The sequence below is a fragment of the Parasteatoda tepidariorum genome, chromosome 6, assembly GCF_043381705.1.
Source record: "Parasteatoda tepidariorum isolate YZ-2023 chromosome 6, CAS_Ptep_4.0, whole genome shotgun sequence".
NCBI classification, from domain to species: domain Eukaryota; kingdom Metazoa; phylum Arthropoda; class Arachnida; order Araneae; family Theridiidae; genus Parasteatoda; species Parasteatoda tepidariorum.
In genome coordinates, this window is record NC_092209.1 from 6263970 (window position 1) to 6289579 (window position 25610).

At 29.5% G+C, this 25610-nt stretch overlaps 3 protein-coding genes across 9 annotated transcripts in view; all 3 read right to left on the minus strand.

The window, feature by feature from the left end:
- The window catches only part of LOC107447852 (sorting nexin snazarus), a 39911-nt gene extending 30519 nt beyond the window's left edge, over positions 1–9392 (minus strand). For 2 of the 3 annotated variants that reach the window (XM_071181941.1, XM_071181940.1), the window contains exons 1-5: positions 9053–9378; positions 6917–7135; positions 2817–2989; positions 1784–1915; positions 639–811 (exon numbers count right to left, since the gene is read on the minus strand). In XM_071181941.1, coding sequence (XP_071038042.1) covers positions 639–811; positions 1784–1915; positions 2817–2989; positions 6917–7135; positions 9053–9082 — 727 coding nt within the window. In that variant the 5' untranslated portion in view covers positions 9083–9378. Of the gene's footprint in view, positions 1–638; positions 812–1783; positions 1916–2816; positions 2990–4731; positions 4905–6916; positions 7136–9052 lie in introns of all 3 variants that reach the window. The other variant, XM_071181942.1, reaches the window with a different exon arrangement.
- The window catches only part of LOC107439260 (coiled-coil domain-containing protein 92), an 879443-nt gene that overhangs the window by 570371 nt on the left and 283462 nt on the right, over positions 1–25610 (minus strand). The gene's annotated exons all lie outside the window — the stretch shown is intronic.
- LOC107447901 (nuclear pore complex protein Nup188) overlaps positions 16703–25610 on the minus strand; it is a gene marked incomplete in the record, with an annotated part of 82481 nt that continues 73573 nt past the window's right edge. Inside the window, 5 exon segments of the mRNA XM_043052409.2 lie at positions 16703–17081; positions 19545–19600; positions 20088–20219; positions 21913–21991; positions 23271–23392. Of these exon segments, the coding sequence (XP_042908343.1) occupies positions 16796–17081; positions 19545–19600; positions 20088–20219; positions 21913–21991; positions 23271–23392 (675 nt within the window).

Here is a 25610-nt window from a genome sequence, read left to right on the forward strand (position 1 = left end):
AGTTGGTTATTAAAATTGATTAAATTTAAAATAGTTTTTGTGCTTGTCAAATATAATAATAAGCTATTTAAAACGCATATAAACTGGTGCAACTTAAACGTGTCCATCGCTGGTGTCATCTTAATTTGACAAAGGTATAGATAAGTTGGTTTCTTGTTATGTCAAATATCTGAACACTAGGTCCTGGGTTCTATCCTTGGGCCCGGTAAGGTTGACTCAGCCTTTCATCCTTTTAGTGGATCGATAAAATGAGCACCGAGCATGCTTAGAGACTAAACACTGGGGGCTCCATGCTCAGCTGACCACCCAACCGGAACAACTGCTCCTGCACTGGGGTGCAGGAGCAGTTGTTCCCAAGTTCAAGAAAACTGAGATGGGCAGAGTAGGCTTTGGCTCTCTTTGGGCTGTCGTGCTACTAAGTTTAATTTAGTTTAGTGGAACTATATGGAAAAATAGTTTCATAAATGCTCTTTCATGTAAAAATAAACTTTGTTTTTTAAAAAATAAAATGTTTTAAGCAAGTTTTTATAAAATGGTACTCATTTTACAGATATGTAACGTGTTACGTAATATGTGTAGTTAATGTTGGTAAGTGTGTTATAAGTAACGTGTCACTCTATAACTATCACATAACTCACCTGAAACTGTGAATATTTCTCTGAGTAGAGATTTTAAAGTAAGATGGTCAACATAATCAGGAGGTAATAGAGTAGCCAACAGAAATTCACAGAGACATCTTAAATGATCCAATTCAGCCTCTTTGGATGATAAAAACTTAAAAACCATGTATGGCTGGATTTTTTCAGCTGGACTGAAATCAAATCAGTAACACATTAAGAACTAGATGTTTTGCCTGAAATTGCAATTTTATTTTTCAAAGAAATCAAAAAAGTTATAATGTGCTGATTTTCTTATATACAAGAAATCAACTAAAAAATAAAAAAAAAATTATTTTTTTTAAAAAATTGTTTTATTTGGATAAGAAATAACCACAGTGAATTTTTTTAAAACAATATCTTTGCAAACAAAACAAAAGTTTTTAAATTTTTATTTGCATAAAAAATTGGGACAGTTCCCATTTTAAAAAACACATATAAATTTTTATCACGAAAAACAACTTTATCAATTCTATTAAACTATTTTAGTTGTGTTTAGGGAAATTTTTTTATGAGATAAAAAACAATAAATACTGAAAAAAAATGATTTTCTTTAGTGTAACATTACTAAATGGACTATCATGTAGATTTACACTAAAATATATATTTACCTGGCATAATATAGTTAAAGATTAAAACATCCTTAATAGACAATCAATGATTTAATTTGAAGGAAAGAACTTAAAAATTTAATTTTATCAAAACAAATACAATGGTTTGTTTACTATCAGGCTGAGCCGCTCATTTACTCACTTATGATGGTTAGGTTTTAACTTCATTTTTTAAAAAATTTTAATTAAAGATTTTATTTACATCCTACACAACAATTAAAAGTAAAAATTTATGAAGATTCTTTGCGGTAAAAAAATATTTAAAAAAAAAACACATGATGAATCTAATGAGCTTAACTCAATTGAAATATCTGTTGCATCTGGTGAACTTAAATCAACAGAAATATCTGTAACATCTCATGAGCCTAACTCAATAGAAACATCAGTTACATCTGGATAGCTAAAATGAATTGATACCCCAATAAAAAACCGAGTATTTGAAACATGCAGATGGTGTTACAGTCATATTGATTGACTAAAAAAGTTTAAAATCATGAAAAATAATATATTACTCACTTGACCACAGAAAATCTGATACGTTGCATGTGGTCGGTTAGGATGTTAACAATATCACTGGTAATCAATTCAATTTCAGAAATTTTTTGACAACGATCTCTAAATGTAAATAACATTTGTCTGATAGGATCTCTGAAAATAAAGAACAAAATTTTTCTTAATTTCTTGTAGTACAACTTGAAATAATAGGAATATAAAAGCAATTTTAAAATTGCAGTTTGAATTTTTTAAATGAAATTTGTTTTTTACGAAAAAAATAATTCTGAAAAGTAATTAACCATTTACCATGAAATTTAAATCTACATGTCATTGCAACATATATTTTTCTTTAGAACTTTCTTAACACTAGGACCTACAGAGAGGATTTTTGGTAAATATATTTGGTCATTAGCATAATTATCAGTGAACTCTGAAACGTTCTGGAACAAATAAATCTAATCTTGCAAAAGTTGCGAGCCACCTGGCAAAGAAAGAAAAAGAGGGAGGCCAAGACTTGCATGTCAAAGATACTTAAAGAAAGACCTTGGCAAAAAAGTAACAATTAATATTCAGATGACAAAATTAATATTCTGAGTCAACTTACAGAATTAATGACAAAATAAAAATTAGGGATGTACTGAACCCCAAAAATTTAAGTCTGGTAACCCGGCAAGAACTGAATCCTATACCCACCTGGTTTTGAGTAACAGGCAAAAAAAAATTCCACTAATCCAGTTCTGTGTATCCAGCAAAAATTGCATTTATTAGACAATCAGTTCCAGGTATTAAACTAAATTTTTATCAGGATATAACATTAATTTAATTAATTTAAATTTACATAAAACAGTGCTACCTGACATAGGATATCAGGTGAAATCAGTCTGCTGGTACTGAATAAAGAAAACTAGAATCAAGATTTGAATATACGGCACTTAAATTTGTTAGCTGGACCAGGGTAATAAATCTCTGGTTTAGCTTGCCGTGTACTGGGTAATTGCCGGGTACCTGGTACATCCCTACTAAAAATTACTGATAATGAATAATCAATATTTACTTTAATTGTTTGCAAAATAAACTAGGGTGTTTCACAACATATGAGTACCAGCTTGAAATATAGTCACGAAATAACAGTGATATCAGTTCCTCGATGACGTCATCGACATTTCGAGAGACTAATGGAGTAGTTTTGATTTTTCCTGGTGGAAATTTCAAATCTGCAAGTCGCTCCTAATAAAAAAAAACATTCATATAAATTAAAAATGTTTCTAAATATTACATAAATTCAATAGAAAAAATTGCTACAAGCTATAACATTAAACAATATATAAATTAAATAACACAGTTTTGAGAAAGAATAATTAAAGAGCCCGTCCCTTTCAAGACTAATAGGGGCATTCTCAGAAAAAATTCAATAAAATTCCTCCATACCCCTAAACCAATATATATACAATGTTTGCTTAGTTGTTCATCTGTGACAGAATTTTTCTGCAACAATGAAAAAGATAAAAAAATAATTGCCTGTAAACAAATTTGCCATGTTAAAACAATTAAAAAACTAATATTCAGTTACTTTTAAATCAGTTAAAACCCTTACATTTCAGAATGCTTGAAGTTTAATAAAAACAATATTGTTACCTTATTAAAATTTCATGTTTAAAATATTGTAAAATAATAAATTAAACATTTTTATTAAAATTTCTTAAATATAAACTAATCTGTACATTATCTCAATTGTCACACAACGCCCTACTTTCTTCGCCAACACTGTGAATGTAGAGGTAGAGCATGAAACAGAAGGGACTTGGAAGTTTGGGTCAAAGAGAGATGGGAAGTATAACAATGGGTTTACTCTATTTCTATTCTAGCTCTATGATTAGAAGTTAATTACATAATAAACTGTGATTGAAAGAAAGAGAAATTATGAACTTTGCATTATTATTTAATTAATCTCATTATGAACTCAACAACTTCTTTTCAAAAATGATCTTACTATGCATTACTCTTTAACTAAAATAATAGATTATAAGTACATTTAATTCATTTTTTAATTGCATTTTTTGAAAAGGAAATGACTAAGAAAAATTACACCATCAAAAATAAAAAATTAAAGAATTCAGTTCCCATCAAACTACATCCCTGGTAATAAATTTGCTTAGTGTGACGGGTATTGTTTTAAAGAATCCAAATTAAAAGTTATAATTATATTTATTTTTTTCTTAATCCTATTATATAAGGAGAAGGAGGACCACACTTACCCATAGTTGCTCGTATTATGAGTCTCTCGCTTCGCAAGGAGTCTGTATTCTGCCTATTTCCTCTTTTTATGGAGTTTATTTATACATTTTATTTCAAAGGGTCAAACGTGATCTCGTGGTCTTATCATGCATCCGAAGGTCGACAAATCAAACATAATCTTCTGACAAATTTCTAGAAAGTTAAAAGTTCAACTGACCATTGTAATGCAATTGCGAGATGAGACCATGGGATCTTAATCAACTGTCTAATTAACAAAAGATTAACAAGTTTGACCACGAGAATTATCATGAGGCAACGTTGTGACATTAGTCAACTTGTTATTTTGTACTTGCTTAGGCTGTGAATTAAAAACGAAATAAGTTTGGCTAAAATATACCCCCGTAAAAAAGGTTTTCATAATATATCTCCTAATAAATAACATTATAAAAAATAAATTTATATTTAATTTGTCAGTAACAAATATTTAATGAATGGCTCTAAATTATAGTCTTCAATGTCAAAGAAATCAAACTTTAAAAANGGATATCAGGTGAAATCAGTCTGCTGGTACTGAATAAAGAAAACTAGAATCAAGATTTGAATATACGGCACTTAAATTTGTTAGCTGGACCAGGGTAATAAATCTCTGGTTTAGCTTGCCGTGTACTGGGTAATTGCCGGGTACCTGGTACATCCCTACTAAAAATTACTGATAATGAATCATCAATATTTACTTTAATTGTTTGCAAAATAAACTAGGGTGTTTCACAACATATGAGTACCAGCTTGAAATATAGTCACGAAATAACAGTGATATCAGTTCCTCGATGACGTCATCGACATTTCGAGAGACTAATGGAGTAGTTTTAATTTTTCCAGGTGGAAATTTCAAATCTGCAAGTCGCTCCTAATAAAAAAAAAACATTCATATAAATTAAAAATATTTCTAAATATTATATAAATTCAATAGAAAAAATTGCTACAAACTATAACATGAAACAATATATAAATTAAATAACACAGTTTTGTGAAAGAAAAATTATAGTTAAGAGCCCTTTCAAGGCTAATAGGGGCATTCTCAGAAAAAATTCAATAAAATTCCCCCATACCCTTAAACCAAAATATATATACCATGTTTGCTTAGTTGTTCGTCTGTGACGGAACTTTTCTGTAACAATAATTAAAGATAAAAAAATAATTGCCAGTAAACAAATTTGCCAAGTTAAAACAATTAAAAAACTAATATTTAGCTACTTTTAACTCAGTTAAAACCCTTACATTTTAGAATGCCTGAAATTTAATAAAAGCAATATTGTTACCTTATTAAAATTTCATGTTTAAAATAATGTAAAATAATAAATTAAACATTTTTACTTAAATTTCTTAAATATAAACTGATCTGTATATTTTTGATGCATCATTATTTACATTAATTTGTAAATTATTAAAAAATAAACACTAATATGGTCAATTTAAAATTTTGTTTATGGTGAATGAAGAACAGAGCTGGAAAGTGGGAACAATTTTTATTAATTATGTTTAAAAAGAATGCAAAAATTGTCTTTCATTCATTGCCTTTATAAGTACAAAATGCAAATGTATTAGAAAAGAAAATTGATCTCAATTGCCACACAATGCCCTACTTTCTCCGCCAACATTGCGGATGAAGAGGTAGAGCATGCAACAGAAGAGACTTGGAAGTTTGGGTCAAAGAGAGATGGGTAATATAACATTGGGTTTGCACTATTTCCATTCTAGCTCTATGATTGGAAGTTAATTACATCATAAACTACGATTGAAATAAAGAAAAAATATGAACTTAGCATTATTATTTAATTAATCTCATTATGAACTCAACAATTTCTTTTCAAAAATGATCTTACTATGCATTACCCTTTAACTAAACTAATAGATTATAAGTGCATTTAATCCTTTTTTTAATTGCATTTTTTGAAAAGGAAATGACTAAGAAAAATTACCCTATCAAAAATAAAAAATTAAAGAATTCAGTTCCCATCAAACTAAATCCCTGGTAATAAATTTGCTTAGTCAACTTGTTATTTTGTACTTGTTAGGCTGTGAATTAAAAATGCAATAAGTTTGGCTAAAATATACCCCCATAAAAAAAGTTTTTATAATATATCTCCTAATAAATTAGATAATAAAAAATAAATTTTACATTTAATTTGTCAGAAACAAATATTTGATGAATGGCTCTAAATTATAGTCTTGAATGTCAAAGATATCAAACTTTAGAAAACATTTTTAATTTAAATCAGTGACATTAAAAAAAGAAACAGTTGATTTCAATGAATGACTTTTTAAAAAAAAAATCAAGTGATTTAAATTTTGCCAACCACTGATATTATGAGGAAAAAATTCTACAGCTTACCTATCTTGAAACAGTACTAAGAAACTGCTCAATGTAAAAATTTCATCTTTGGAAGAAAAATACTACATTTCACTTTTCATATAAATATAATATACTTCATAATATTTATTAGTTATCAATTGAATAAGGTTACATTTTTTTCAACAAATAATGATTAAAAATTAAAACTTGATGTTAATCTTTGACAGTTCATTACCAAAATAATAAAAAGAATACTATGTCAAAAGGTATTCTACTTTAAAAACCACCAAAGCTACAGACAGAAATAGAATATATTATTTTAATTTATCTATTTATTTATCTATTTTTTTATATATATTTCATGCATTTTTCGTACTATCTACTTTTACAGGAAACAGAAGTTACTGACACATATAGAGTATTTTAATATCTAAATTCTTCTGCCTGAACTGTGATATTTAAGAATGAGCAGTCCTTATCTTTTTACAAGGTAGTTTCTCAAATAGTGAAAAGAAATTAAAAAGAGTTGTATTGCAGACACCTTTTCAACACAGTTATTTACCCACCTTAGTTTTCGAAACAATAAGATCATTTGGCTGCCTCTTTATTCTCTTTGGTACATAAGGATCCAAATCTAATCCAGTCAGTATCCCAATTAAAGCAGCACCCAGAAAAATAAGAAACTTGATAGAGAGACATAAAGAACTGTAAATGAAGGCTATAGTTGGAATTAAATAACCCAATATGTGTGTGATCAAAGATACAGCAGCAAATGCAGATACAATCTGAAATTTTAAAATAATATTTACAATTACTAATAAAATGAAATAAAAAGATTATTTAAAAGATTGTAGTTAGACTACAAATTTAATTTTAATTGTCAAATTATGTAAAGGGGAAAAAATTATCATCTAATAAACTAACCAAAATGGTCTTTAAATAATATATAAATATATTTTATTTAAGCAAAAATTTGAAACATAAAAATGAAAATTTTAAAACAACCATTTGCAATTGAATAAAAGATTATACAGTAGGGAACCGATTATCCGGAATGATCAGGACCAACGCTATTCTGGATAACTGATTTTTCCGGTTTTTTTGAATCGCTACAAAAAGCCGTTTTTTTTAGTGTTAAACCCAACTAAAAAAAAATAAAAAATATTTGGAAATAATCTTAAAAAGAAGAAAAAACGAAGTAATATAGTAATGATTATTTCTAAAATGATGGTATGGTAAACATCTTTCAAAAAAGAAAGAAAAATCCTAAAATCTTATAAGGAAAAAAACATTTTTTTTAAAAAATGGCAGGGAAAATGTATCGAATTTCGTCCCGATTTTTTGGTTTTCCGGTTTTCTGATTTCCAGATAACCGTTTTTCTGATTTCCATTCTGTACTGTATTAAGGGATGAAATACATTTCAAGATTCTAAAATTACCATGTTACATTACAAGTAAGTAACTCCAAACATTACAAGTAAAGGTTTGTATAATATATATATCCTTTTTTAATAAATGCAATGCATTTATTTTAACCAAGTCAAAAAAGCTATTTTATATCAACGCTTTAACTGTTAAAGAGCTGAGCAAAAATCTCAATGCAACAAAAATCAGAGTTGACAATTAAAAGACTAATGCATAAAAAATAACAAAAATAAAAAAAATTTAAAAACTGCAATTTTCAAGTAGATTAAAAAAGTAAAAATAGTTTTATTAGACTTAAAATTAAATTATGCAAAGTGCATCACTTTCAAAGGTGTACAGAAAATTTTTAGCGATGATGGAAGTTTACTAAATAAGCAATTACATTTAATGATAAGTTTAAGATTGGTACATTGAATATATAAGCAAATTTTTTCTTATTGGTACCTACTTAAAATTAATCGCGAAACCTCTGCAATTTCCAGGCAGTGGCCATGCAACAAAACTTCTTAAAAGAAAGTGGAGGACAACTAAAATGTTTTAAGTCGTAACCACTTCCAGACAAGTCTATATTTCGCTAAAATATTTTGAAAGTTTATAATTAATTAACTTTTTGCGATTGCAGTTGACACAAACAGGTACCTATACAGATATATCCCATAAATAAACGTATGCAACAAATTTGGAGCATGTTTTCATGAGATAATCACAATGATTATGGCTACAATATTATTTTTTCAAGATTATGAGATGTGATACATTTTTCAAAAAATACCTTACTTATAATGCAAGTAGAAAATTTCTAGTGTTTTAAATACAAAAACAAAAATGATATCAATCCTTTCTGGTTGGTTATCTTTGATATTTCCAGAATAACTCATTTTTGCTTTATCAAAACAAATAGTAAACGTAAGTGCAATTCAATATTGCTATGATTTGTTGTTTTGCTCGATTCTGGTGAGAAATCGTTTGAAATATGAAGTGATTGAGGTCTTATATTATTGTCAAACTTCACTTTGTATTATTTAACAAAATATTCAAGAAAAAAACATTATAAATAAATAAAAAGTTATCCATACAGATTCATGCCAGGAAAACTGATGAGAGGATAAACATATAAAAAAGGTTAATAAATTTTCAATTATAGAAATAATTTCTAAAGAAATATAAGCCTCAATATATTCTTATCGAACTAAGCTTACATCTTAAACAAGAGCATTTAACATATGTTTTGTTATTGTTTGAAGATTGAAAATATAAAATAGTTTTAAAAGTCTAACCATGTAAAAACATTCCATGATGAATTTCATTTTAAAGGCATAATTATTACATTCTTTCTCAGAAAATACTTGAAAACTTTTTGAAAAAAAGTAGCAGTGTTCGTAATTTCTGTATCATATGAACGATAACATAATTTCAGATAATAAAAAAAATTACAGAAAATGATAGGTGAATAATAGTCGTCTTATTTTAAAACAATTTGATATGTTTATTTCATAATTTGAAACTATAAAGCAAATAGTTTCAAAACAAAGGTTGAAAACCAAAAACTTGCAGGAACTCAAAACCAATACAGGGTAAACAGCAAGTTTTTTTACGGTTGATTAATTGATTGTTTGCGTTTTTGGTTGTCTATTTCTGCGTTTTGTATTTCTCAGCTAAAATAGCTCATAACTAGAGAATTTGTAAAAAAATCGCATCTGAGCATTCGAAACTCGGCTTGTGTACTCGTTTCGCATTTGTTATACAATGCTGTTCATTTTCTGAAAGTTTGTGTGAATGCAATAAGTGTTTTAAAGGCTTCGTTGTTGTAGTTAATTAACGTCGCACTAGAGCTGCACAATGGGCTATTGGCGACGGACTGGGAAACCTCCCTGAGGATGATCCGAAGACACGGCATCGCAATTTTGATCCTGTGCAGAGGGAATGGCCCATCCTCTTCGGTAGTCCAACGATAAAGTCGAGCACTTTACTGTAGAACAGTTTTAGCGAGGACCAATACTGCACACCCTCGGTCCCTACGCAAACTGATCCAAGTGGTCACCCACCCGCACGCTGGCCGCAGCCAGTGATGCTTGACTTTAGTGATCTGCTGGCGTTCTGCAAATATTTGCTTTGATTGATTGTGTTAAGTTCGGTCTTCATTTGGTATCCCTATGCCCTTCTTCAGCTTCTGTAACCATTTCTTGAACTGACTTCACAAGTTTCAACATTTTTCAAATGATGCATAAACATCATACCTGTTGTTAGAGGTGTTTTACCGAAACTGTAACAAATCAACATTTTCTTTAGCATCAGTTGCAATTGTTTTTCCTCGCAAAATAAATTAACTTTTTTTTTCATTCATGGTAGAATTTGTGAACGATAGATGTGGGAATCTGCTAGTTTCAAAATTGATCTAAACGGGAATTATTATCATTATCTGAATTTGTGACGGGACCTTTAAAACAATGCGATACATACGGGAAAACGAAAGATACGGGTCTCCCAAACAATTAACTTCGAGGATATCTTTAACGACTGACAGAAGCGAAACATTTATCTGCTTCGGAATTGTTTCATTATTCAGTTTCCCTTTAAATCTTAAAAACTAAATAATCGCATGAAAAATGAAAAGGAAATAATAAATTTTTATTGATTTTTTTTACAAAATCAATATGCCCTATTTATTTTTAAATGATTGGCTTATTTTTTACTGCGTTAAAGCATGTGAATGGCAAATAAATGAGCTCCTCATGCATTTTTTAAAACTGTAGTATAAACATTTTTTAAATGGTGATAAACAACTTTTTATTTAAGTTGTAAACTTTCTATCCCTTTTGGCCTTTTCCGTAAATATTCGCGAAACATTTCAGATTGGACTTCATCCGAAACTTTTATAATGATTTCCAGCGTGGAACACAGAACCAGAACTTCCAGCCACAGAAACTTGCCTGATTAATTTTTTATAAATTTTGTTTTCTTTTTAATAGTTATATTATTTACAACAGTTTCAGTATAAAACTAATAAGATAGTAAATAGTTGCCTACGTAAGATATATGGTTGTTTGTAAATTTCCTTTACGCATATACGTGTGTAATTTTTTTTTTTTTTTTTTTTTTTTTACAAACAACTCAAATCATTAATTTTTTCAATTATTATTTTTTTCTTATTCACTAACTTTATTTTATTATGGTTTAAATTAGCATTTCGTTTGAAATTTTAAGAGTTTGTTATGTACGCTATTCAGGGTTTTACGCAACAATCGCCCTTAATATATTTATGTGCTGCGTGTCGAAAATGAAGTAAAATATATATAAGGGATCACAAAATCATATTAAATCGGGAGAAGAAAGAAAAAAAAAAAGACGTTGTCAAAACTGCCTAATCGTTAATTAGGAAGGTGGATTGAAAAACAACAAAATTTGTTGAAAACTATTGTCTTATGAAACTTGGAAGAGTAATAATCAAGTTTCAAAAAATTTCTGTTTTCTTTGAATTATCTTTGAATTGTTCCATGAGAATTATCTTTGAATTAATTTTCTTTGAATTGTTGCTATGAGTCCCGCGTTCCTCAATAGTGATGATTGGGATTCAAAAAGTAATCAGCGATAAAAGAAACTTCTTTTTTTTTATACTAGAAACTTTTGTAATTAAAATTTCGTTGAGAAAATAGTAATTTAAATTGTCTGAATTCCGTGAAATTTCTTTTAAAGAAAAAAAGAGCTAAATCACAAGTAAAAATAGAAAAACGTTGACACAGTAACGTATAACATCATTCTTGAACATCAACCTATTTCTGGTCAAAATGAATTGATTAGAGTGTGGTTTTTTGATTCTAAAGGCGTTCAAGGGAAAACGTAATTTAATCATTGATTCATAAAATTAAAATACTCCTGGCCATAATTTATTTTAAATGTAAGTTAGAGTCATTAATGTTTCCCATCTTTACTTTGAAAGTGAAGAATTCTAAAACAATACCTATATTAATAATACAATACCTACATTAAACTAAACAAATTGTTTGAGTGTAACATTGATTTTAAAGTACTTCATTAAAAAGACTTACTGGTAAGATTGTCATAAGTTTCAACTTATTTCTGTAGCAGTAGATGCTATTAGCATTTAGAAAATATTAAAATTTATGTTTCTGGAGAAAAAAAATTCTAAAAGCAAAACTATTTTAAAACAAAATTTTAATTACGTATATATATTTTATTTTATAACCGTCGTTGAGGAGCCGACTCAATTCTGGGTTTACGACTACCAATGTTCAACTCTGTGTCCTTGTAATTTTGATACCAATCCAGAAGACAAGGGAGCTCCTGGATCAGTACCCCCCGGAGGTGTTTATTTGTTACGGAAACTTGGGGGACTTTGTGACCCCGACAGATTTAATCTTGCACGAATCACCATTAAATACACGGGGATTCTTCGACCGACTGAATTCGAACTCCAGTTCTCACAAACTTGTGCCCATTGCCCTACCAACCAGGCCACCCCTACCCCAAGCATGCATATTAAAAACGATTTAGTATTTTTGTAAGACAATTCTTCAACTTTAAAAATTTTTGCTCAACGTTACTGCTTTCGAAATATCGTAACAATAAGCTCAGTTTTCCAACTATGAGACATAATTATGCTAAGTCTCCAACGGGTCTGATTTAGCATGATGATTTCAAATTACGCGGCGGGATAGCCGAGTTGGTAGGGTGTTGGACTCGTATTCGTGAGTTCAAATGCAGCCGACCGAAGAATTCACGTGTATAACAAATCAATACTTTTGGGGGGCCCTAGGTGGTTCAGGGGATAGAGCGCTCGCCTTCTAATGAAGTGAATGGGTTTGAATTCCCGAGACGGCTGGTCGATATGNACTTACTCGAGAATTCTTAGTGATGATAAAATCCTTCCGTGAGAGTGCTTGTAGCCAACGTCTTTGTTGAGCTTCATCTTTGGGAAAATTAAATACGGCAACTTTTGGACCGTTAGCATAATTTCCTTTGCAGTTTACTGCACAGCAATGGTAAGGCATGACACATTAATATATATTGCAAATATGTAATCCAACAGTAGCTATCATAACTTAAAACTTCACGAAAACGAATTAAAAATAACAAAACACGTGGAAGGGGAAGAATCGGCGCCAAAGGGAATGACTGTTATGGTCACCGGAATTCCATTTCGCCAAAATCAAAGCTATGAACGACGCCAATGCTAATGGAAGAATGTGGCAGCCATTCAGGTCTACTTCGTTGGACTACCAACGGATCGGATTTTTCATTTATGTTAACCCGTGCTGAGGCCTTCCTTATTCTAGGAGGTATTGGCTTACCGTGGGAGGTTTCGCATGTAACGCAAATGTGAGTGAGTTCAATTAAAAAGTCTTCCAAGAAGGCCAATTTCTCCCAATACTTGATCCAGGAGTTCCCTTGTCTTCTAGATTGGGTTTAAAATTACAGAAGTTGAACAATGGTATCCTTAAAGTCAAACTTTAGGGTCAGCGACGGTTATGAAATAAAATAGCCCCATGTGCAGTTCTAAGCTGCGTAAATAAAGTACCTACCTCTTAACATTGAGATCAATTGTAAATTCTACAGGAATCAATGTTAGTTCCATTTTCACTATTCAGAAGGAAAAAAAGTTTTCACTATCATTTTTGTTGACTTTTAAGTAAAATGATTTTCGGATAAAATATGACTCCAGTTTTTATTCGCCACCCCTATTTTTATCACTCTTTGTTAATTTTGAATTAGCAATACATTTCTCGTGGGGAAAAAATTATTTAATAGTTAAATTTATTAACATAATCTCTGAATTAAAAATAATTAAAATAGTACTGCTCCGCTATTTTGGGTGTTCCACTTAACATTACGTTTTACTGCGCAAAAACGTAGAATTACTATGGTGCGCAAAAAATGCACAGGGGAGTACGATGGAATAAAATAGTGTAACATTCGATAGTTAGTTCCAGAATTAACTGTTCAATTTGTAGGGGGGAATAGTAACTTACGGTCAGCAGGGATGCTACTACAGAGATGCAATTCGGCATGCAATATTAACATAACTGAACACAGTGTTATTTTTTTTTTCTTGCCGTTTTTTTAAAATTTCGATTTGTTCGAAATTTATTGCAATTTTAAGTACTTTTTTTTTGCTAATTTTTTTCTCAATATTTTTGTCTTGCGTTACATTTTATCTTAGAGCGCAAAAAACTATAAGAAAATTGAAATTATGAAGGTGTGCAGAAAAATGTACAAGAAATTTGATGATTATTTGTTCGAGAGCTATGAATTGATAAACATGAAGTTGAAAAAAAATGCTGACAGCTCATTTAAATGCAACTACAAAGTTAAAATTTGAATGCTAACAGAACCGTTTCGAATTATTAAACCCTATAAGAATTTTTTTTCTTCGATATTGCTATTAGTTCGAAAACTATTTCAAATTTAAGAACCATTTTTTTTATTTTTTCCCTGCCAAATAATGACTTTTAATCCAATTTTTCTCGCGGTTTTCCTTTTATAAACTCTCATTTTAAGTAGTATTTTACGCATTTATTTCTAAGATTAATTTTCAGTGTGCATTGTTGTAGATTAGTATCGCCAAAGCAATTACAATAACTATTGTGAATGATTCTTGATAAAGCAAATGAATGAAGGTAGAAAATTGTGTCACTCATTCTGTAATCCTACGTTTAACCCCTTTTTTTAAAGCATGGTTGATTATTTTTGAAATCCAGATAACCTTTCATTTCGTTAGGATTAACATATTAATATAATGTGCTTGATAAAATCATAATAATTAAATATATTTTTATAAACAAAGTAATCTTTTATCTCGATTTTTTTTAAAAGAAAAAAAAATGATGAATTAGAACCAATTACAGGGTTGGTGAACTGGGCAAACATGGGGAGGAGCCTCTTAGTGTATAATACAATTAATGATTGAGAGCTCCATCAGTGAATCTTCTCCCTTTTCACCACAATTGTGGGTTATTTTGGAGGAAGGGAAAGGGGGGTGCAGGAAGATAGAATGGAATATGCTTTATATAAGTGAAAAAATCATGAAAAAAAAACATGGAAAAAATAATTTTTATTTTTTTTTCATTTAAGGAGACAAGTCTCCCAAATCATTCTCCTTGCTATAAATCAGGGAAGAGTTGGAGTAAAAAAACTAAAGAAGTTGAAAATAGAAAACCATTAACATTATGTGCAAAGCACTTTTTAAGTAATTGGGGGGGAAAAAAACTGAAATTTGTGGAAGAAAAAAAAGTGTATGTTGGATCATATATCTATACCAGGGGTGAAGAACCTTCATGCACCAACGTGCCATTTTTTCTAAAATATATTTTAATGAGATCATAGACGTGCCAACAAATAGTTTTGGCTTCGTGATTATTGAGTAAATAATCATACTAAATTTTATAAACTCAAAACTCTCTATTTACTACGAAAAAATGCAATTCTCAACTTTTGCAATGTCTCAGTTATACGCGTAATTCAACTTAAAGTAACATCAGTGTGATTTCTGTTGTTGCAGATTAGATGACAAATAACTTATATTAGGGTTATAAGATGTTAGTTTTAGCAAAACTGTTAATTTTTATTTATTGTTCGCTTGTTTTTTTTGTGGTTATTAATTGCTTTTTTGGCATTAATTGTTTTTTTGTGAATTTGTTTTTTTTTTAATTGTTAATATGCTGCATAGTAAACTTTGTGATCGGTGGAGTGCCCAAAATATTGTGTCGCATGCCATACGTGCCACTGGTTCGCCATCCCTGATCTATAGAATAGTATCAATGTTTTAGTTGAAAAAAATACATAATGCTATTATTTTAGATTGAGAAGCATGATGGGAAGTATTAATGCAATGCCCTTTTAGTAGTTTATACAATTATTATAAACTATTTGAAGTATTATTTAAAAAATTTTGCATTTTCTTTCGAAATTTTTTTTTTTTAAATTTGTATTTTGCTTTAATTAATATTATAAAAGCAACCAAAATATGAAAGTAAATAATTAAATTGATTGGATCTAAATATAATTACAGGTTTCAAAAATATTTAAAAAAAAACTTTGAAAAAAGTCCTTACTCTTTTCCTTTAGTCCTTTGAAAAAAGTCCCAACTTGTTTACCACTTCCACGGAATCCTTCGGTTCCACATAACACCATTTGGGAAACTCTGTTTTGCGTTAAGAGCATCCTTTCATTTAGACAGGATAATCTTCACTCCAATTAAACTGATCACAATTTTTTTTGTGCACATCATTTCAACCGATTTTTCTATAAAAATCATTCTGAATATGACTCCCTGTCCCACTGTTTTCAGGGGATGGTTTCACTTTTCGATAATTTTAAGGCCATTAACTTTGAAAAGCGGGAAGAATTATTTTAACCAATAAATTTTAAAATATAATGTGTAACATAGTTAGTTAATGAGAATGCCCCCAGTGAATGTTCTAAATCATCTTGGAAAGGTTTCCAGGCTTTTTTTTTTACCCACAATTGTAATTATCTATTTTTATTGTTTGAGGATATTTGAAAGAGAGCAAGGGGACTGAAAGATGGAATATGAAGTATATAAGAGAAAATGATTGCAAATAAAAAAAATCTATTTAATGTGGCAAATTCCCAAAATCCTCTTTGCTACAAGTATTTATGCTATAGAATTTTGCATCTCTCTTTAATTCCTCATAAGAAATTAAATTCCTGACAGTAATCTTTTCTGCCATTTTGAACAAAGTCTGAAAATTACCAAAAAGTAATTAACATAAGGAGAGTGTCTGCAGATAAAAGTGGACAGTGAAGGAAACGTTAGTCAGATTCGGAACAATCATTTTACAAGCGACAAAAGTAGGAATGGTGTTGGGGTTGTTTTTCCTACAGATCCGAGTTTTCCTTGTTTGAAATATAAAGATCACAATGGAAATAGTCAAAAAAAAAAATTTCAATAAAATTACAAAAATAGTTTATTAATCAAATAAAACTATTTACAAAAATATCTTACAAAAGTTGTCGGTTGCTAAAAATAAAATTTAACAAAGTTATTTAAAAAGTTTTTCTATTAAATTTCCAATTAATCTCAGGAAGGGATGCTCAATCATCGATTGAGATTTCATTGGTGATGGAGTGGTTGCCATAGGAACAGGAGAGGGAGGACCACGCCTCAAATATCGATTCATCGTAATGTTCATAGAATTGAGTTCTGGAGCCAGCTCTCGCTTGATAATTTGCTTGTCTCTCATATGTAGATCGGGGTGAAATATGGCAATGTTGGCTTGAGAAATCAACAAAGCCAAACTTACTTCTAATATATACATAATGACTGGCCTGGAAAAGAATAATACAGTCATTAAAAGATAGTAAAATTAAATGTTCAAAACAAGGAAGGCAAGTTTTTCTCACATTAGGAAAAAAAAACTGCCCTGGAAGTGGGTTTTTCCCAACCTCAGTGGAAGAAATGGTAAACTCCTCTCGAAAAGAAAATATTAAACCAGTTTATAATTGCATACTAGTTTAACCCTTTGAAGCACGCGAACATAAATTTTCATATTTTTTTAAAATTGAGAAACTAATTATGATGCATAGCGTCTAAGAATGGGAAAATTACATTAAAAAAAAATTCTGATTCATTGTCCCACAAAGAGGGTGGTGGTTTCGGTGGTTAACCAGTGTCCACATAGAACATTTTCATGTGATAAAAAAATATTATCTTTTTTAGCTTTTTTTACAATAAATTTTCACTTTTCAGAAATCAAACAATGAACTTAAATGCTAATGTTATTTAAATAATTTTAAAGACCAAAAAAGGCTTTGACAAATATAATATAATACAAAGATTATATATTATAAAATATATATTAGTGCAAATAAAAGGTATGAATTTCAAACACAAAATTTTTTTTAAGTAAAATATAATATATATTATACAATATTATGATGAAATAAATAATACAGAAATATATAATAAAAAAAATAAAATGTATAATAATAAAAATAAAATGTATAATAAAATGTTATAAAAAGTAAATTTCTTACTGCAGCATTCACTGCGATATATAATAATGTATTCTTATTCTTCAGCATTATTTTGTGCAATTAATTAATTTAATTATTCCTTATATTTAATATTATAATATTAATTATGTCTTATATTCCTTCCAAGTCCATTACGGCGAGACATTTAGATGGGGAAAAACTGCTACTAAAATACTTAAATTTTGAAATAGTTTTCAAAACAAATGAACTTTTCTATTATTGAGATTATAACTCTCATCTCGTAATTGAAAATCAACAATATAAATCAATAATAATAATAAAAAAATTTAAATTCTTAATTTTTGAGAGAAATGAAATGCAGAAAAATTGTAAAAGTAGAAAATAGATATAGCATCAACTAAATACGACTGTTCGCTTATTCAATAAGAACTCAAATGAGCAGAATAAATTTGTTTCAGATAAGAAGTTTGAGGTAATAGACTTTATTTTCAATANTTTTTTTTTTTTTTAAAGGAGAGGGGAAGATGAAGAAATGTTTGTTTATTTTGATTGTTAAAAAGTGTCCGGGCAATCGACCCTTCCGGAAAAGGGACGTCCGGATATGGGACGTTACACTGTATATGCTGAGTTGATTTTTGAGAGTTTTAAGTGATAGACTATTCAAAATAATCAATATTACAAGATTATCCATCGCATGCAGGTTCCTTAGGCTCTAAGTGAGACAACTCACAACAAATATTCTTGGACACTTAGATCTGGGTTTGAAAATAACTCTTTTATGTTCACACAAGTAATAACTTCAAAAAAAAAAAAAAAAAAAAAAAAAAAAAAAAAAAAAAAAAAAAAAAAAACTAAGCATTTGTGATCCCAGTAATAGTTACATAACATTTTTAAGAAACATTTAAGCTACATAAAAGTATAAGACATTGTATAAAAGTACAAATGATGTTTTTAAAAGTGATATTGTTTCAGCACTTGAAGTAGTAGCATCTTCAGTGTTGAGACTTTCTATATCTTGATAATGAAGATTGCACTAATATTACCATCAATCATTATAACTATAACATGTAATATCTTCATTATAAAGACATTTTGTATCTTAACATTGAATTAGATGTGCCATCATTGATAATTTCGATACCATTACAAGTAACATTTTCAGAGTTGAGACATTCTGAGTTTCGGCGCTGAAGATGGCACTTCATATAGTATTGAAACAGACCTGTGGTGGCTCAGGGGATATAGCGCTCACCTTTCAATGAGGTGTACAGGGTTCGAATCTCAGCACTGGCTGGTCATGAGGAGGTCGGCTTTGAAACAATATCAATTGATATTGTTTTAGCACTGTAAGAAGTACCAGCTTCAGTGCTGAAACCTTCCATATCTTGATATTGAAAATTGCACTAATAGTACCATCAATCATTTCAATACTATAATCTTTAATATCTTTATTGCAAATACATTCTGTATCTTAGCATTGAACAAGATGTGCCGTCATCGATACCATTACAAGCAACATCTTCGGCAAAGTGACATTCTGTGCCTCGACGGTGAAGATGTCACTTCATGTAGTACTGAAGCAACAGTGTGTTTTTGTTAACTACGTTATTCTTACTTGGGAACATGATGCTGTGCGTTATTGTAAAACAGTAGAAAATATCCTTTTTTTTTGGAAATTTAAACACAGATGTAACTGGAGGATTCAATATAATAGAACTAACAGTATAGATTTATGCATAAGTGAAAATGACTTTAATTTAAATATTATTATTATGATTAAAGGCTTGTTTTTACCTGTGCATTTGAGAAGGGGTCTCCACTGTTTTCCTAGGAGAAGGTGTTTTTTCATTCTGAAACATAAACGAATGACTCTTATAACAATGCATAAAACAAGTGAACAGTGGAATACATGAAAAAATTTCATGTTATTTAGTTAAAATTCACTTAGTGGACCAAGTAGATATGATGTTAGTATAATGGCTGAAAGATTAAAGCTAATTTTGATACATCTATGTAAAGTAAGCAGAAGATATCATTGCTTAAAATTTTGAGTACCATTTAAAATTGCTAGTTTTAATTTACCATAGATCATTTATATCTGACAGTGACTATACCATTTCAATAGAAAGTATTATTATAACTTCAATTAAGTTAATGTGTTAAAATTACCATTAAGATATATAAAGCATTCCAACAACAGTCCATTGTGGGCAAGGGAGGTCCATGGATGATAAGACTTCACAATTTTGAGACTAACGGCATAATTATGACATTGCACACAAGCCACCTTTACCTCCCAGATGTCACCATGGAAAACAATAAATGCATTACACATACCTTTACAAACTGTTTAAGGCACATACTGATGCAGGCTAACAAAGATCCAAAACCTAAAGGTCCATCACGATCCATGGAAGGTACACTGAAGTTGATGCTCAAGAACAGTTGCCACTGGGCATAATCATACGGCTGGAATAATAAAGGTGAAATAAGACTTGGTAATATCATTTAATACCTGAGAATGAACAATTTCAAAAAAAAAGAAAAAAAGATGCAAAACATTCTTGTGAGGCACTTTTGATTTTTTAATTTGACAGCACTTGAGTTAATTTTGTCAAATGATCAAATTGTTTTGATTCAAATATTTAGCAAAGAAACCAAAGACAAAATAATAGAATCTGATAGCCAAAGAAATTTCGATATCGTTATAGATACAGTGAAACCTCTCGGGAGTGACCACTCTCCGTTCTTGAGTAAAATGTTTACTGATGGAGATGGGTCGCTTTTGGAGGTTACCTCCATTGACTTAAAAATTGTTATCGAAGGTACTACATGAATTTTTACAAACGCTTTTAATTTCAGTTAGTTTAATTTTCTTCAAAATAACACTTTTGTTGGCGACATGAAAAGACGGATCAATGAATAAAATTTAGAGCCTTTAAAAATGATCCCAACTGATACAATTACGTGCAAAAACAAATTTATCAATGATGAATGATAAAGCTATTTTAAATAAATAAATAATTATGTTTTTTGTAAAAGTTTGCATTAAATTTTATACCATAGTTAACTTTAAAAAGTGAGAAGAGGTTTGCTTATTCGAGATGCTTGTTTTTCCTAAAATAACTCTTTTTTCTAATTTAACCTCTAACAAATCATTGATAGTATCGTCTTTAACGCACTCTGACTGCAACATGAGGTTGTATAGTTAAAAAGAGCTCTTTGAATAGGAGCTTCACACAAATATTTTGAGCAGATTTTGATCTACTTATTTGTTCTGTTAATTTTTTTGGGTTTCCTTTTTTGAATTTTTTCGCATTTTAGATGTTTTCCCGGTTACAGGGAGAGGTTTTAAAGGGTCACCCCTAAAGGTTTTCTTCAACGCAAAGTCTGTGGAAAAAATTCCACGCCTCCCAAAAGTGGCCGTAAATACAGATGGTCTTTCCTAGAGGTTTCACTGTATATTATTCCTTTTGGGGAAATTAGATGAAAATAAGTGGCTGAGTCCTATAACCAGTGAGTTTACTAAGCAGCAGGCACTGTATTATGTTTAGAAAGATCAGAGCAGGGCTGATTGTGAGTCAAACTCAAAAATCCGGAAAATTTCTTGAGTAAAATCATTAAAGACGCATAATGTCTTTATAAATTTAAATCATTGATATTTTCAAAACATTGAATTCTAAATAAATTATATACAGCATAACTTAAATGAATAATTATGTATAAGTTTACTTTAAACTCTAATCACATTTCTTATTCTACCAGAAAAAATATTTACAAATGAAAGATACCAAGTAAAAATTCTAGTTCTTCTTCTTGGGCACTACAGCCTATGACAGGCCAAGGCCGTCCCAAAAAGTTTTTGCCTTCTGGATCTATTCTGTGCCATGGCCAAGTTCTAATATTTTTAAATAAAATATACAAGAATTTTTATACATAAATGTGACCTATGATTTCTTGAAACTTCGGGACCAAAGATTTCCAGAATCTTCAGGAGTGCAATTTGGGAAAAATCCGGAAATCCGGATTTTTTCCAGAGTACAATCACCCCTGTCAGAGTTAAAGCCTTTTCAGTCTTTAAATAAAAACTAAAAGTAAGAAGGGAACACTTAATACAACTGGTAACCTGATTAAAAACAATGATAAAATAGACATTACTTACATTGCCAGATAAAGTTTCATATAGTTCAGGACTGAATTTATTTAGTATTGTGAGAGTAACTGCTAACAGTTCGTACAATCTAAAAAAAATAATTAAAAAAAATATGATTACAGCCTATTTATGCAAGATTATAACTTATTTTTTAAACTTTTGTCTTCCATAGTTGCCAACATGAAAAGAGAAGAATTCAGCGAATTTCACAACAAGCAACAAAAATTATGTTACGCTAAAATAACTATAAATTTAAATTTACTTGCAATATTTACCATTTATGATTAATATTGAATAAATTTGAAAACAAAATGTCTTTATGCTTATAATGCTTTTGAATTTACTATTTTGAATAGCAATAGGTACTTAATTTCTTTTTTAAAGTTGTAACATTTTTTATTAATTCAAAAATAGAGAATTTTAAGAGTATTTCAAAAAGAAAAGCCGTACGCTAATAACTATATTGAGGCTTACTTTATTACAATCATTAACTATATTAAGAACATTTAAAATCATAAATATTAAAATCTTTTACTAAAACAATATATGTTTCAGTCACATTGATACTCCTTCATCAGTAGGATAAATGTCAGGAGATGGTAAAACAGAGAAGAAACTAATTTAATATTTACAATCCTTATTTAAATTTTATGAAACTTATTCCCAATCAAGAAATACATTAATTGAAAAACTTATTACAATAGGGACTTTTTTCAGAAACTTTTTGAATCGCAGAAATTTTTCTAAAACAAAATTCTGTACAAATTGAATGTCTGTACAAAAACGAAGAAAAATTTTTGATTAAGCCAGTAGACCGAAAAAAAAACTAACAAAGCCTAGTAAATATACTAGAATATTCAGCATATTAACTAGAAGGAATCAATGATTTCCATGAAGATAATGCATTTTAGCACATAGCCTGCCATTCTTATGACTGTTGTAATAAGCAACACTAATTATTAAGAGTTAAATTGAAAGATAGGATGAGAATTAACATAGCACAAAATTTTAATAAGAAAAAATTTGTTTTTTCAAAATTAAAAAGTGCTTGTGATATAAGTTTTTTTTATGCTTTTAAAAGGTACTATATAACTGCATCCAAAACTATTTACTGTTTTAGACTGCTTTCACCAAGTTGATAAAATATGTAACAAAATTGCAATTTTTATAAGAAAAAACTAATATTTTTTTAAAATAATTAAAATTTTTTTCTCTTTCTAAAGCAATTTTTCAAAGTAAAAGGAAGATAGTACACTAAAATTAAATTTCAAATTTAAGAGACATAAATTGTATTTTTGTTTAAATATTATTTTCTTTGACTAAAACAAACCTTCAAAAACACATTTAATTAAAATTTTATGATTTACTTCTCTTGAATTTCAGACACTTCAGCTGGCATTTGACTTTCATCTTCAGAACTTCCTCGCTTCAATAAGTTTTCAGTTTCTATGTCATTCAATGATGTGAGCTTCGAGTCTGGAATCTTTTTCTGTAAAAATATGCACGTGTTACATTAGACATCTAAATTTACAAAACATAAAATAAACAGGGCGTCTCAAAAATGTTGTGATCCAATTTTCACTCCTCAAAAACTTTTATCGAAAATAATCTCCATCAATATTGGTAAAATGTTGAGTATAGTTTTTTCCATATTAAAGAAAAGTAATCACTTTGAAAATCGGAAGCTTCTGTCTTTTCCTGATGTTGAAAAAAAGTGAGCATTTTGTAAAGTTGTTGGGAAAAAAAATGCAAAAAAATTATGTTAAATATACTTTATGAATAAATTCGTCTTATATTATTATAACGATATTAATAACATCATACAAAATTTATAATACTTTATAGTTAGCTAGTATTATAATATTTTTCTAAAACTGTAATAAACCTTATAATGATTTACAAGCTCAAACTTTTATATTTACCATTTGCTTTGAGGCTTCACTTCAAAATATCTTAACAACCATAATTTAAAAAGGATTTAAATGTTTCTTTAATTTATAATTCCAGCAGTAGCATTTGAATAGCATGATATGCCGCTCCACACAAACAAACACGGAGGAACAAATAACACCACAATAAATTACCGTTAAACAAATACAAAAGTCAGTGAGTTTGCAAGGGCAGTCATTTTTCTCTAGCATTCCAACATATCTCACAAATGTCAAGTGAGACTGCTGTCAGGCATACTCAGCATTCATCATACAGTCACTACAGGTGAACTCTAATTATTCAACACAACATTAAAATAAGAGTAAAACTACTTAAAATTATTATAGGCTAAGTTTATAAAAAAAATTACTCATATTTCACTTTTGTATTTAAAATAACAATACAATATCATGGAAAAAAAATCCTTGATAAATTTTTGTTTTCTGATTAATCGAGATGTTTAAGTCAGAGGTTGAGGTATATTGTTCACTAAAATGCGTTGTTGATGGACACTATTTTACTTGAAATAAAATGTATTCGTAAACGTAAGCAGCCAATATGAAATATATTTGCTGCTTACTTGTGATTGATCACTAATAAATTTAGTAATAAGTTAAATAAAATAACATTAGCTTAAACGTCACTATTGTTTTTTTTTCTAACAGTCAAATTTTGGAATCATTGCCAAAGCAGTAATTAAATTGAACTGAATTTCTCACAAGGTTCAAAAACAAATTAGTAATTGGGTAACATCAGCTGTAATAATGATGATATGTGAGTCCGGACATTTTTAATGCTTGATGAAAGAGGAGTTGGATAACCAAAGGATCAGAAAATCTACTGTATTGCACAAAATATGATTTGGGGTAGATAGTAATCTAAACCTATGTAGATTACACAGGAATTTTAATGCTGTTGTTGTTTTGTCTTCATTATTATTAACTGCTTCAAGGTTACAAATTGGGAATAATGCAGAATAACGGTTAATCATTAATTCTAGAGTGTCAACTTGGCATAATTAATTATTAGATAATTATAGTTTACAATATAGTTCGTATTAGAAAATAATAGTGGTTTACAAACAGAACCTATGCCTTTTTTTTAAACAGCATTTCATCCTACAAAACTTAATAGAAGTCTGAAATTTTTTTTCGTTAACACTGAATTGCAAACTATATTCCTTTATTGCAATGCTATTGTTGCAACTACCAGCACTGTGTTGGTGCTATCTATGTGCCTGCCACACTCATCTAATTTTGATTTCGTTCTGAAAAAGGATCTATAAGTTATCTGCAAGCTATAAGCTTGGCTGTTTTCCCGTGTGAAATTATATCCCACTTTCCGCCATGTGCTATACTAATGTCTGTATTGCAAGCAATACATAACGCGTACGATGTCCCCTTTCTTGATTTTTTGACGAAATCAAATTCTTCACCATAATTGTCGCGAAAACACTGACTTCGCCGAATTTTTGACATTGTTTCAGATTACCATGTGGAAAAACATTCAAAGCTAAACTCAAATCGAAGAGATGCGTTCCGAGTAAACATTCAACACCGGTACGGTTGCAAGTAAAAGACAAGGAGTCAGGAAGCTAAAATTTCCTCTTGGTGTCTGTGAAGCGACCCGTACATACGTCATCAAATATACGAATGGAGCTAGAGGCGGAGCTAAGTGATAACGCGACTTGATCGCTTTATAGAGTAAAAGAAAAAATTACGCTATGATGAAAAATCGGAATATTTTGACCCAAAATCGTATTATCGGAACAAGGCATA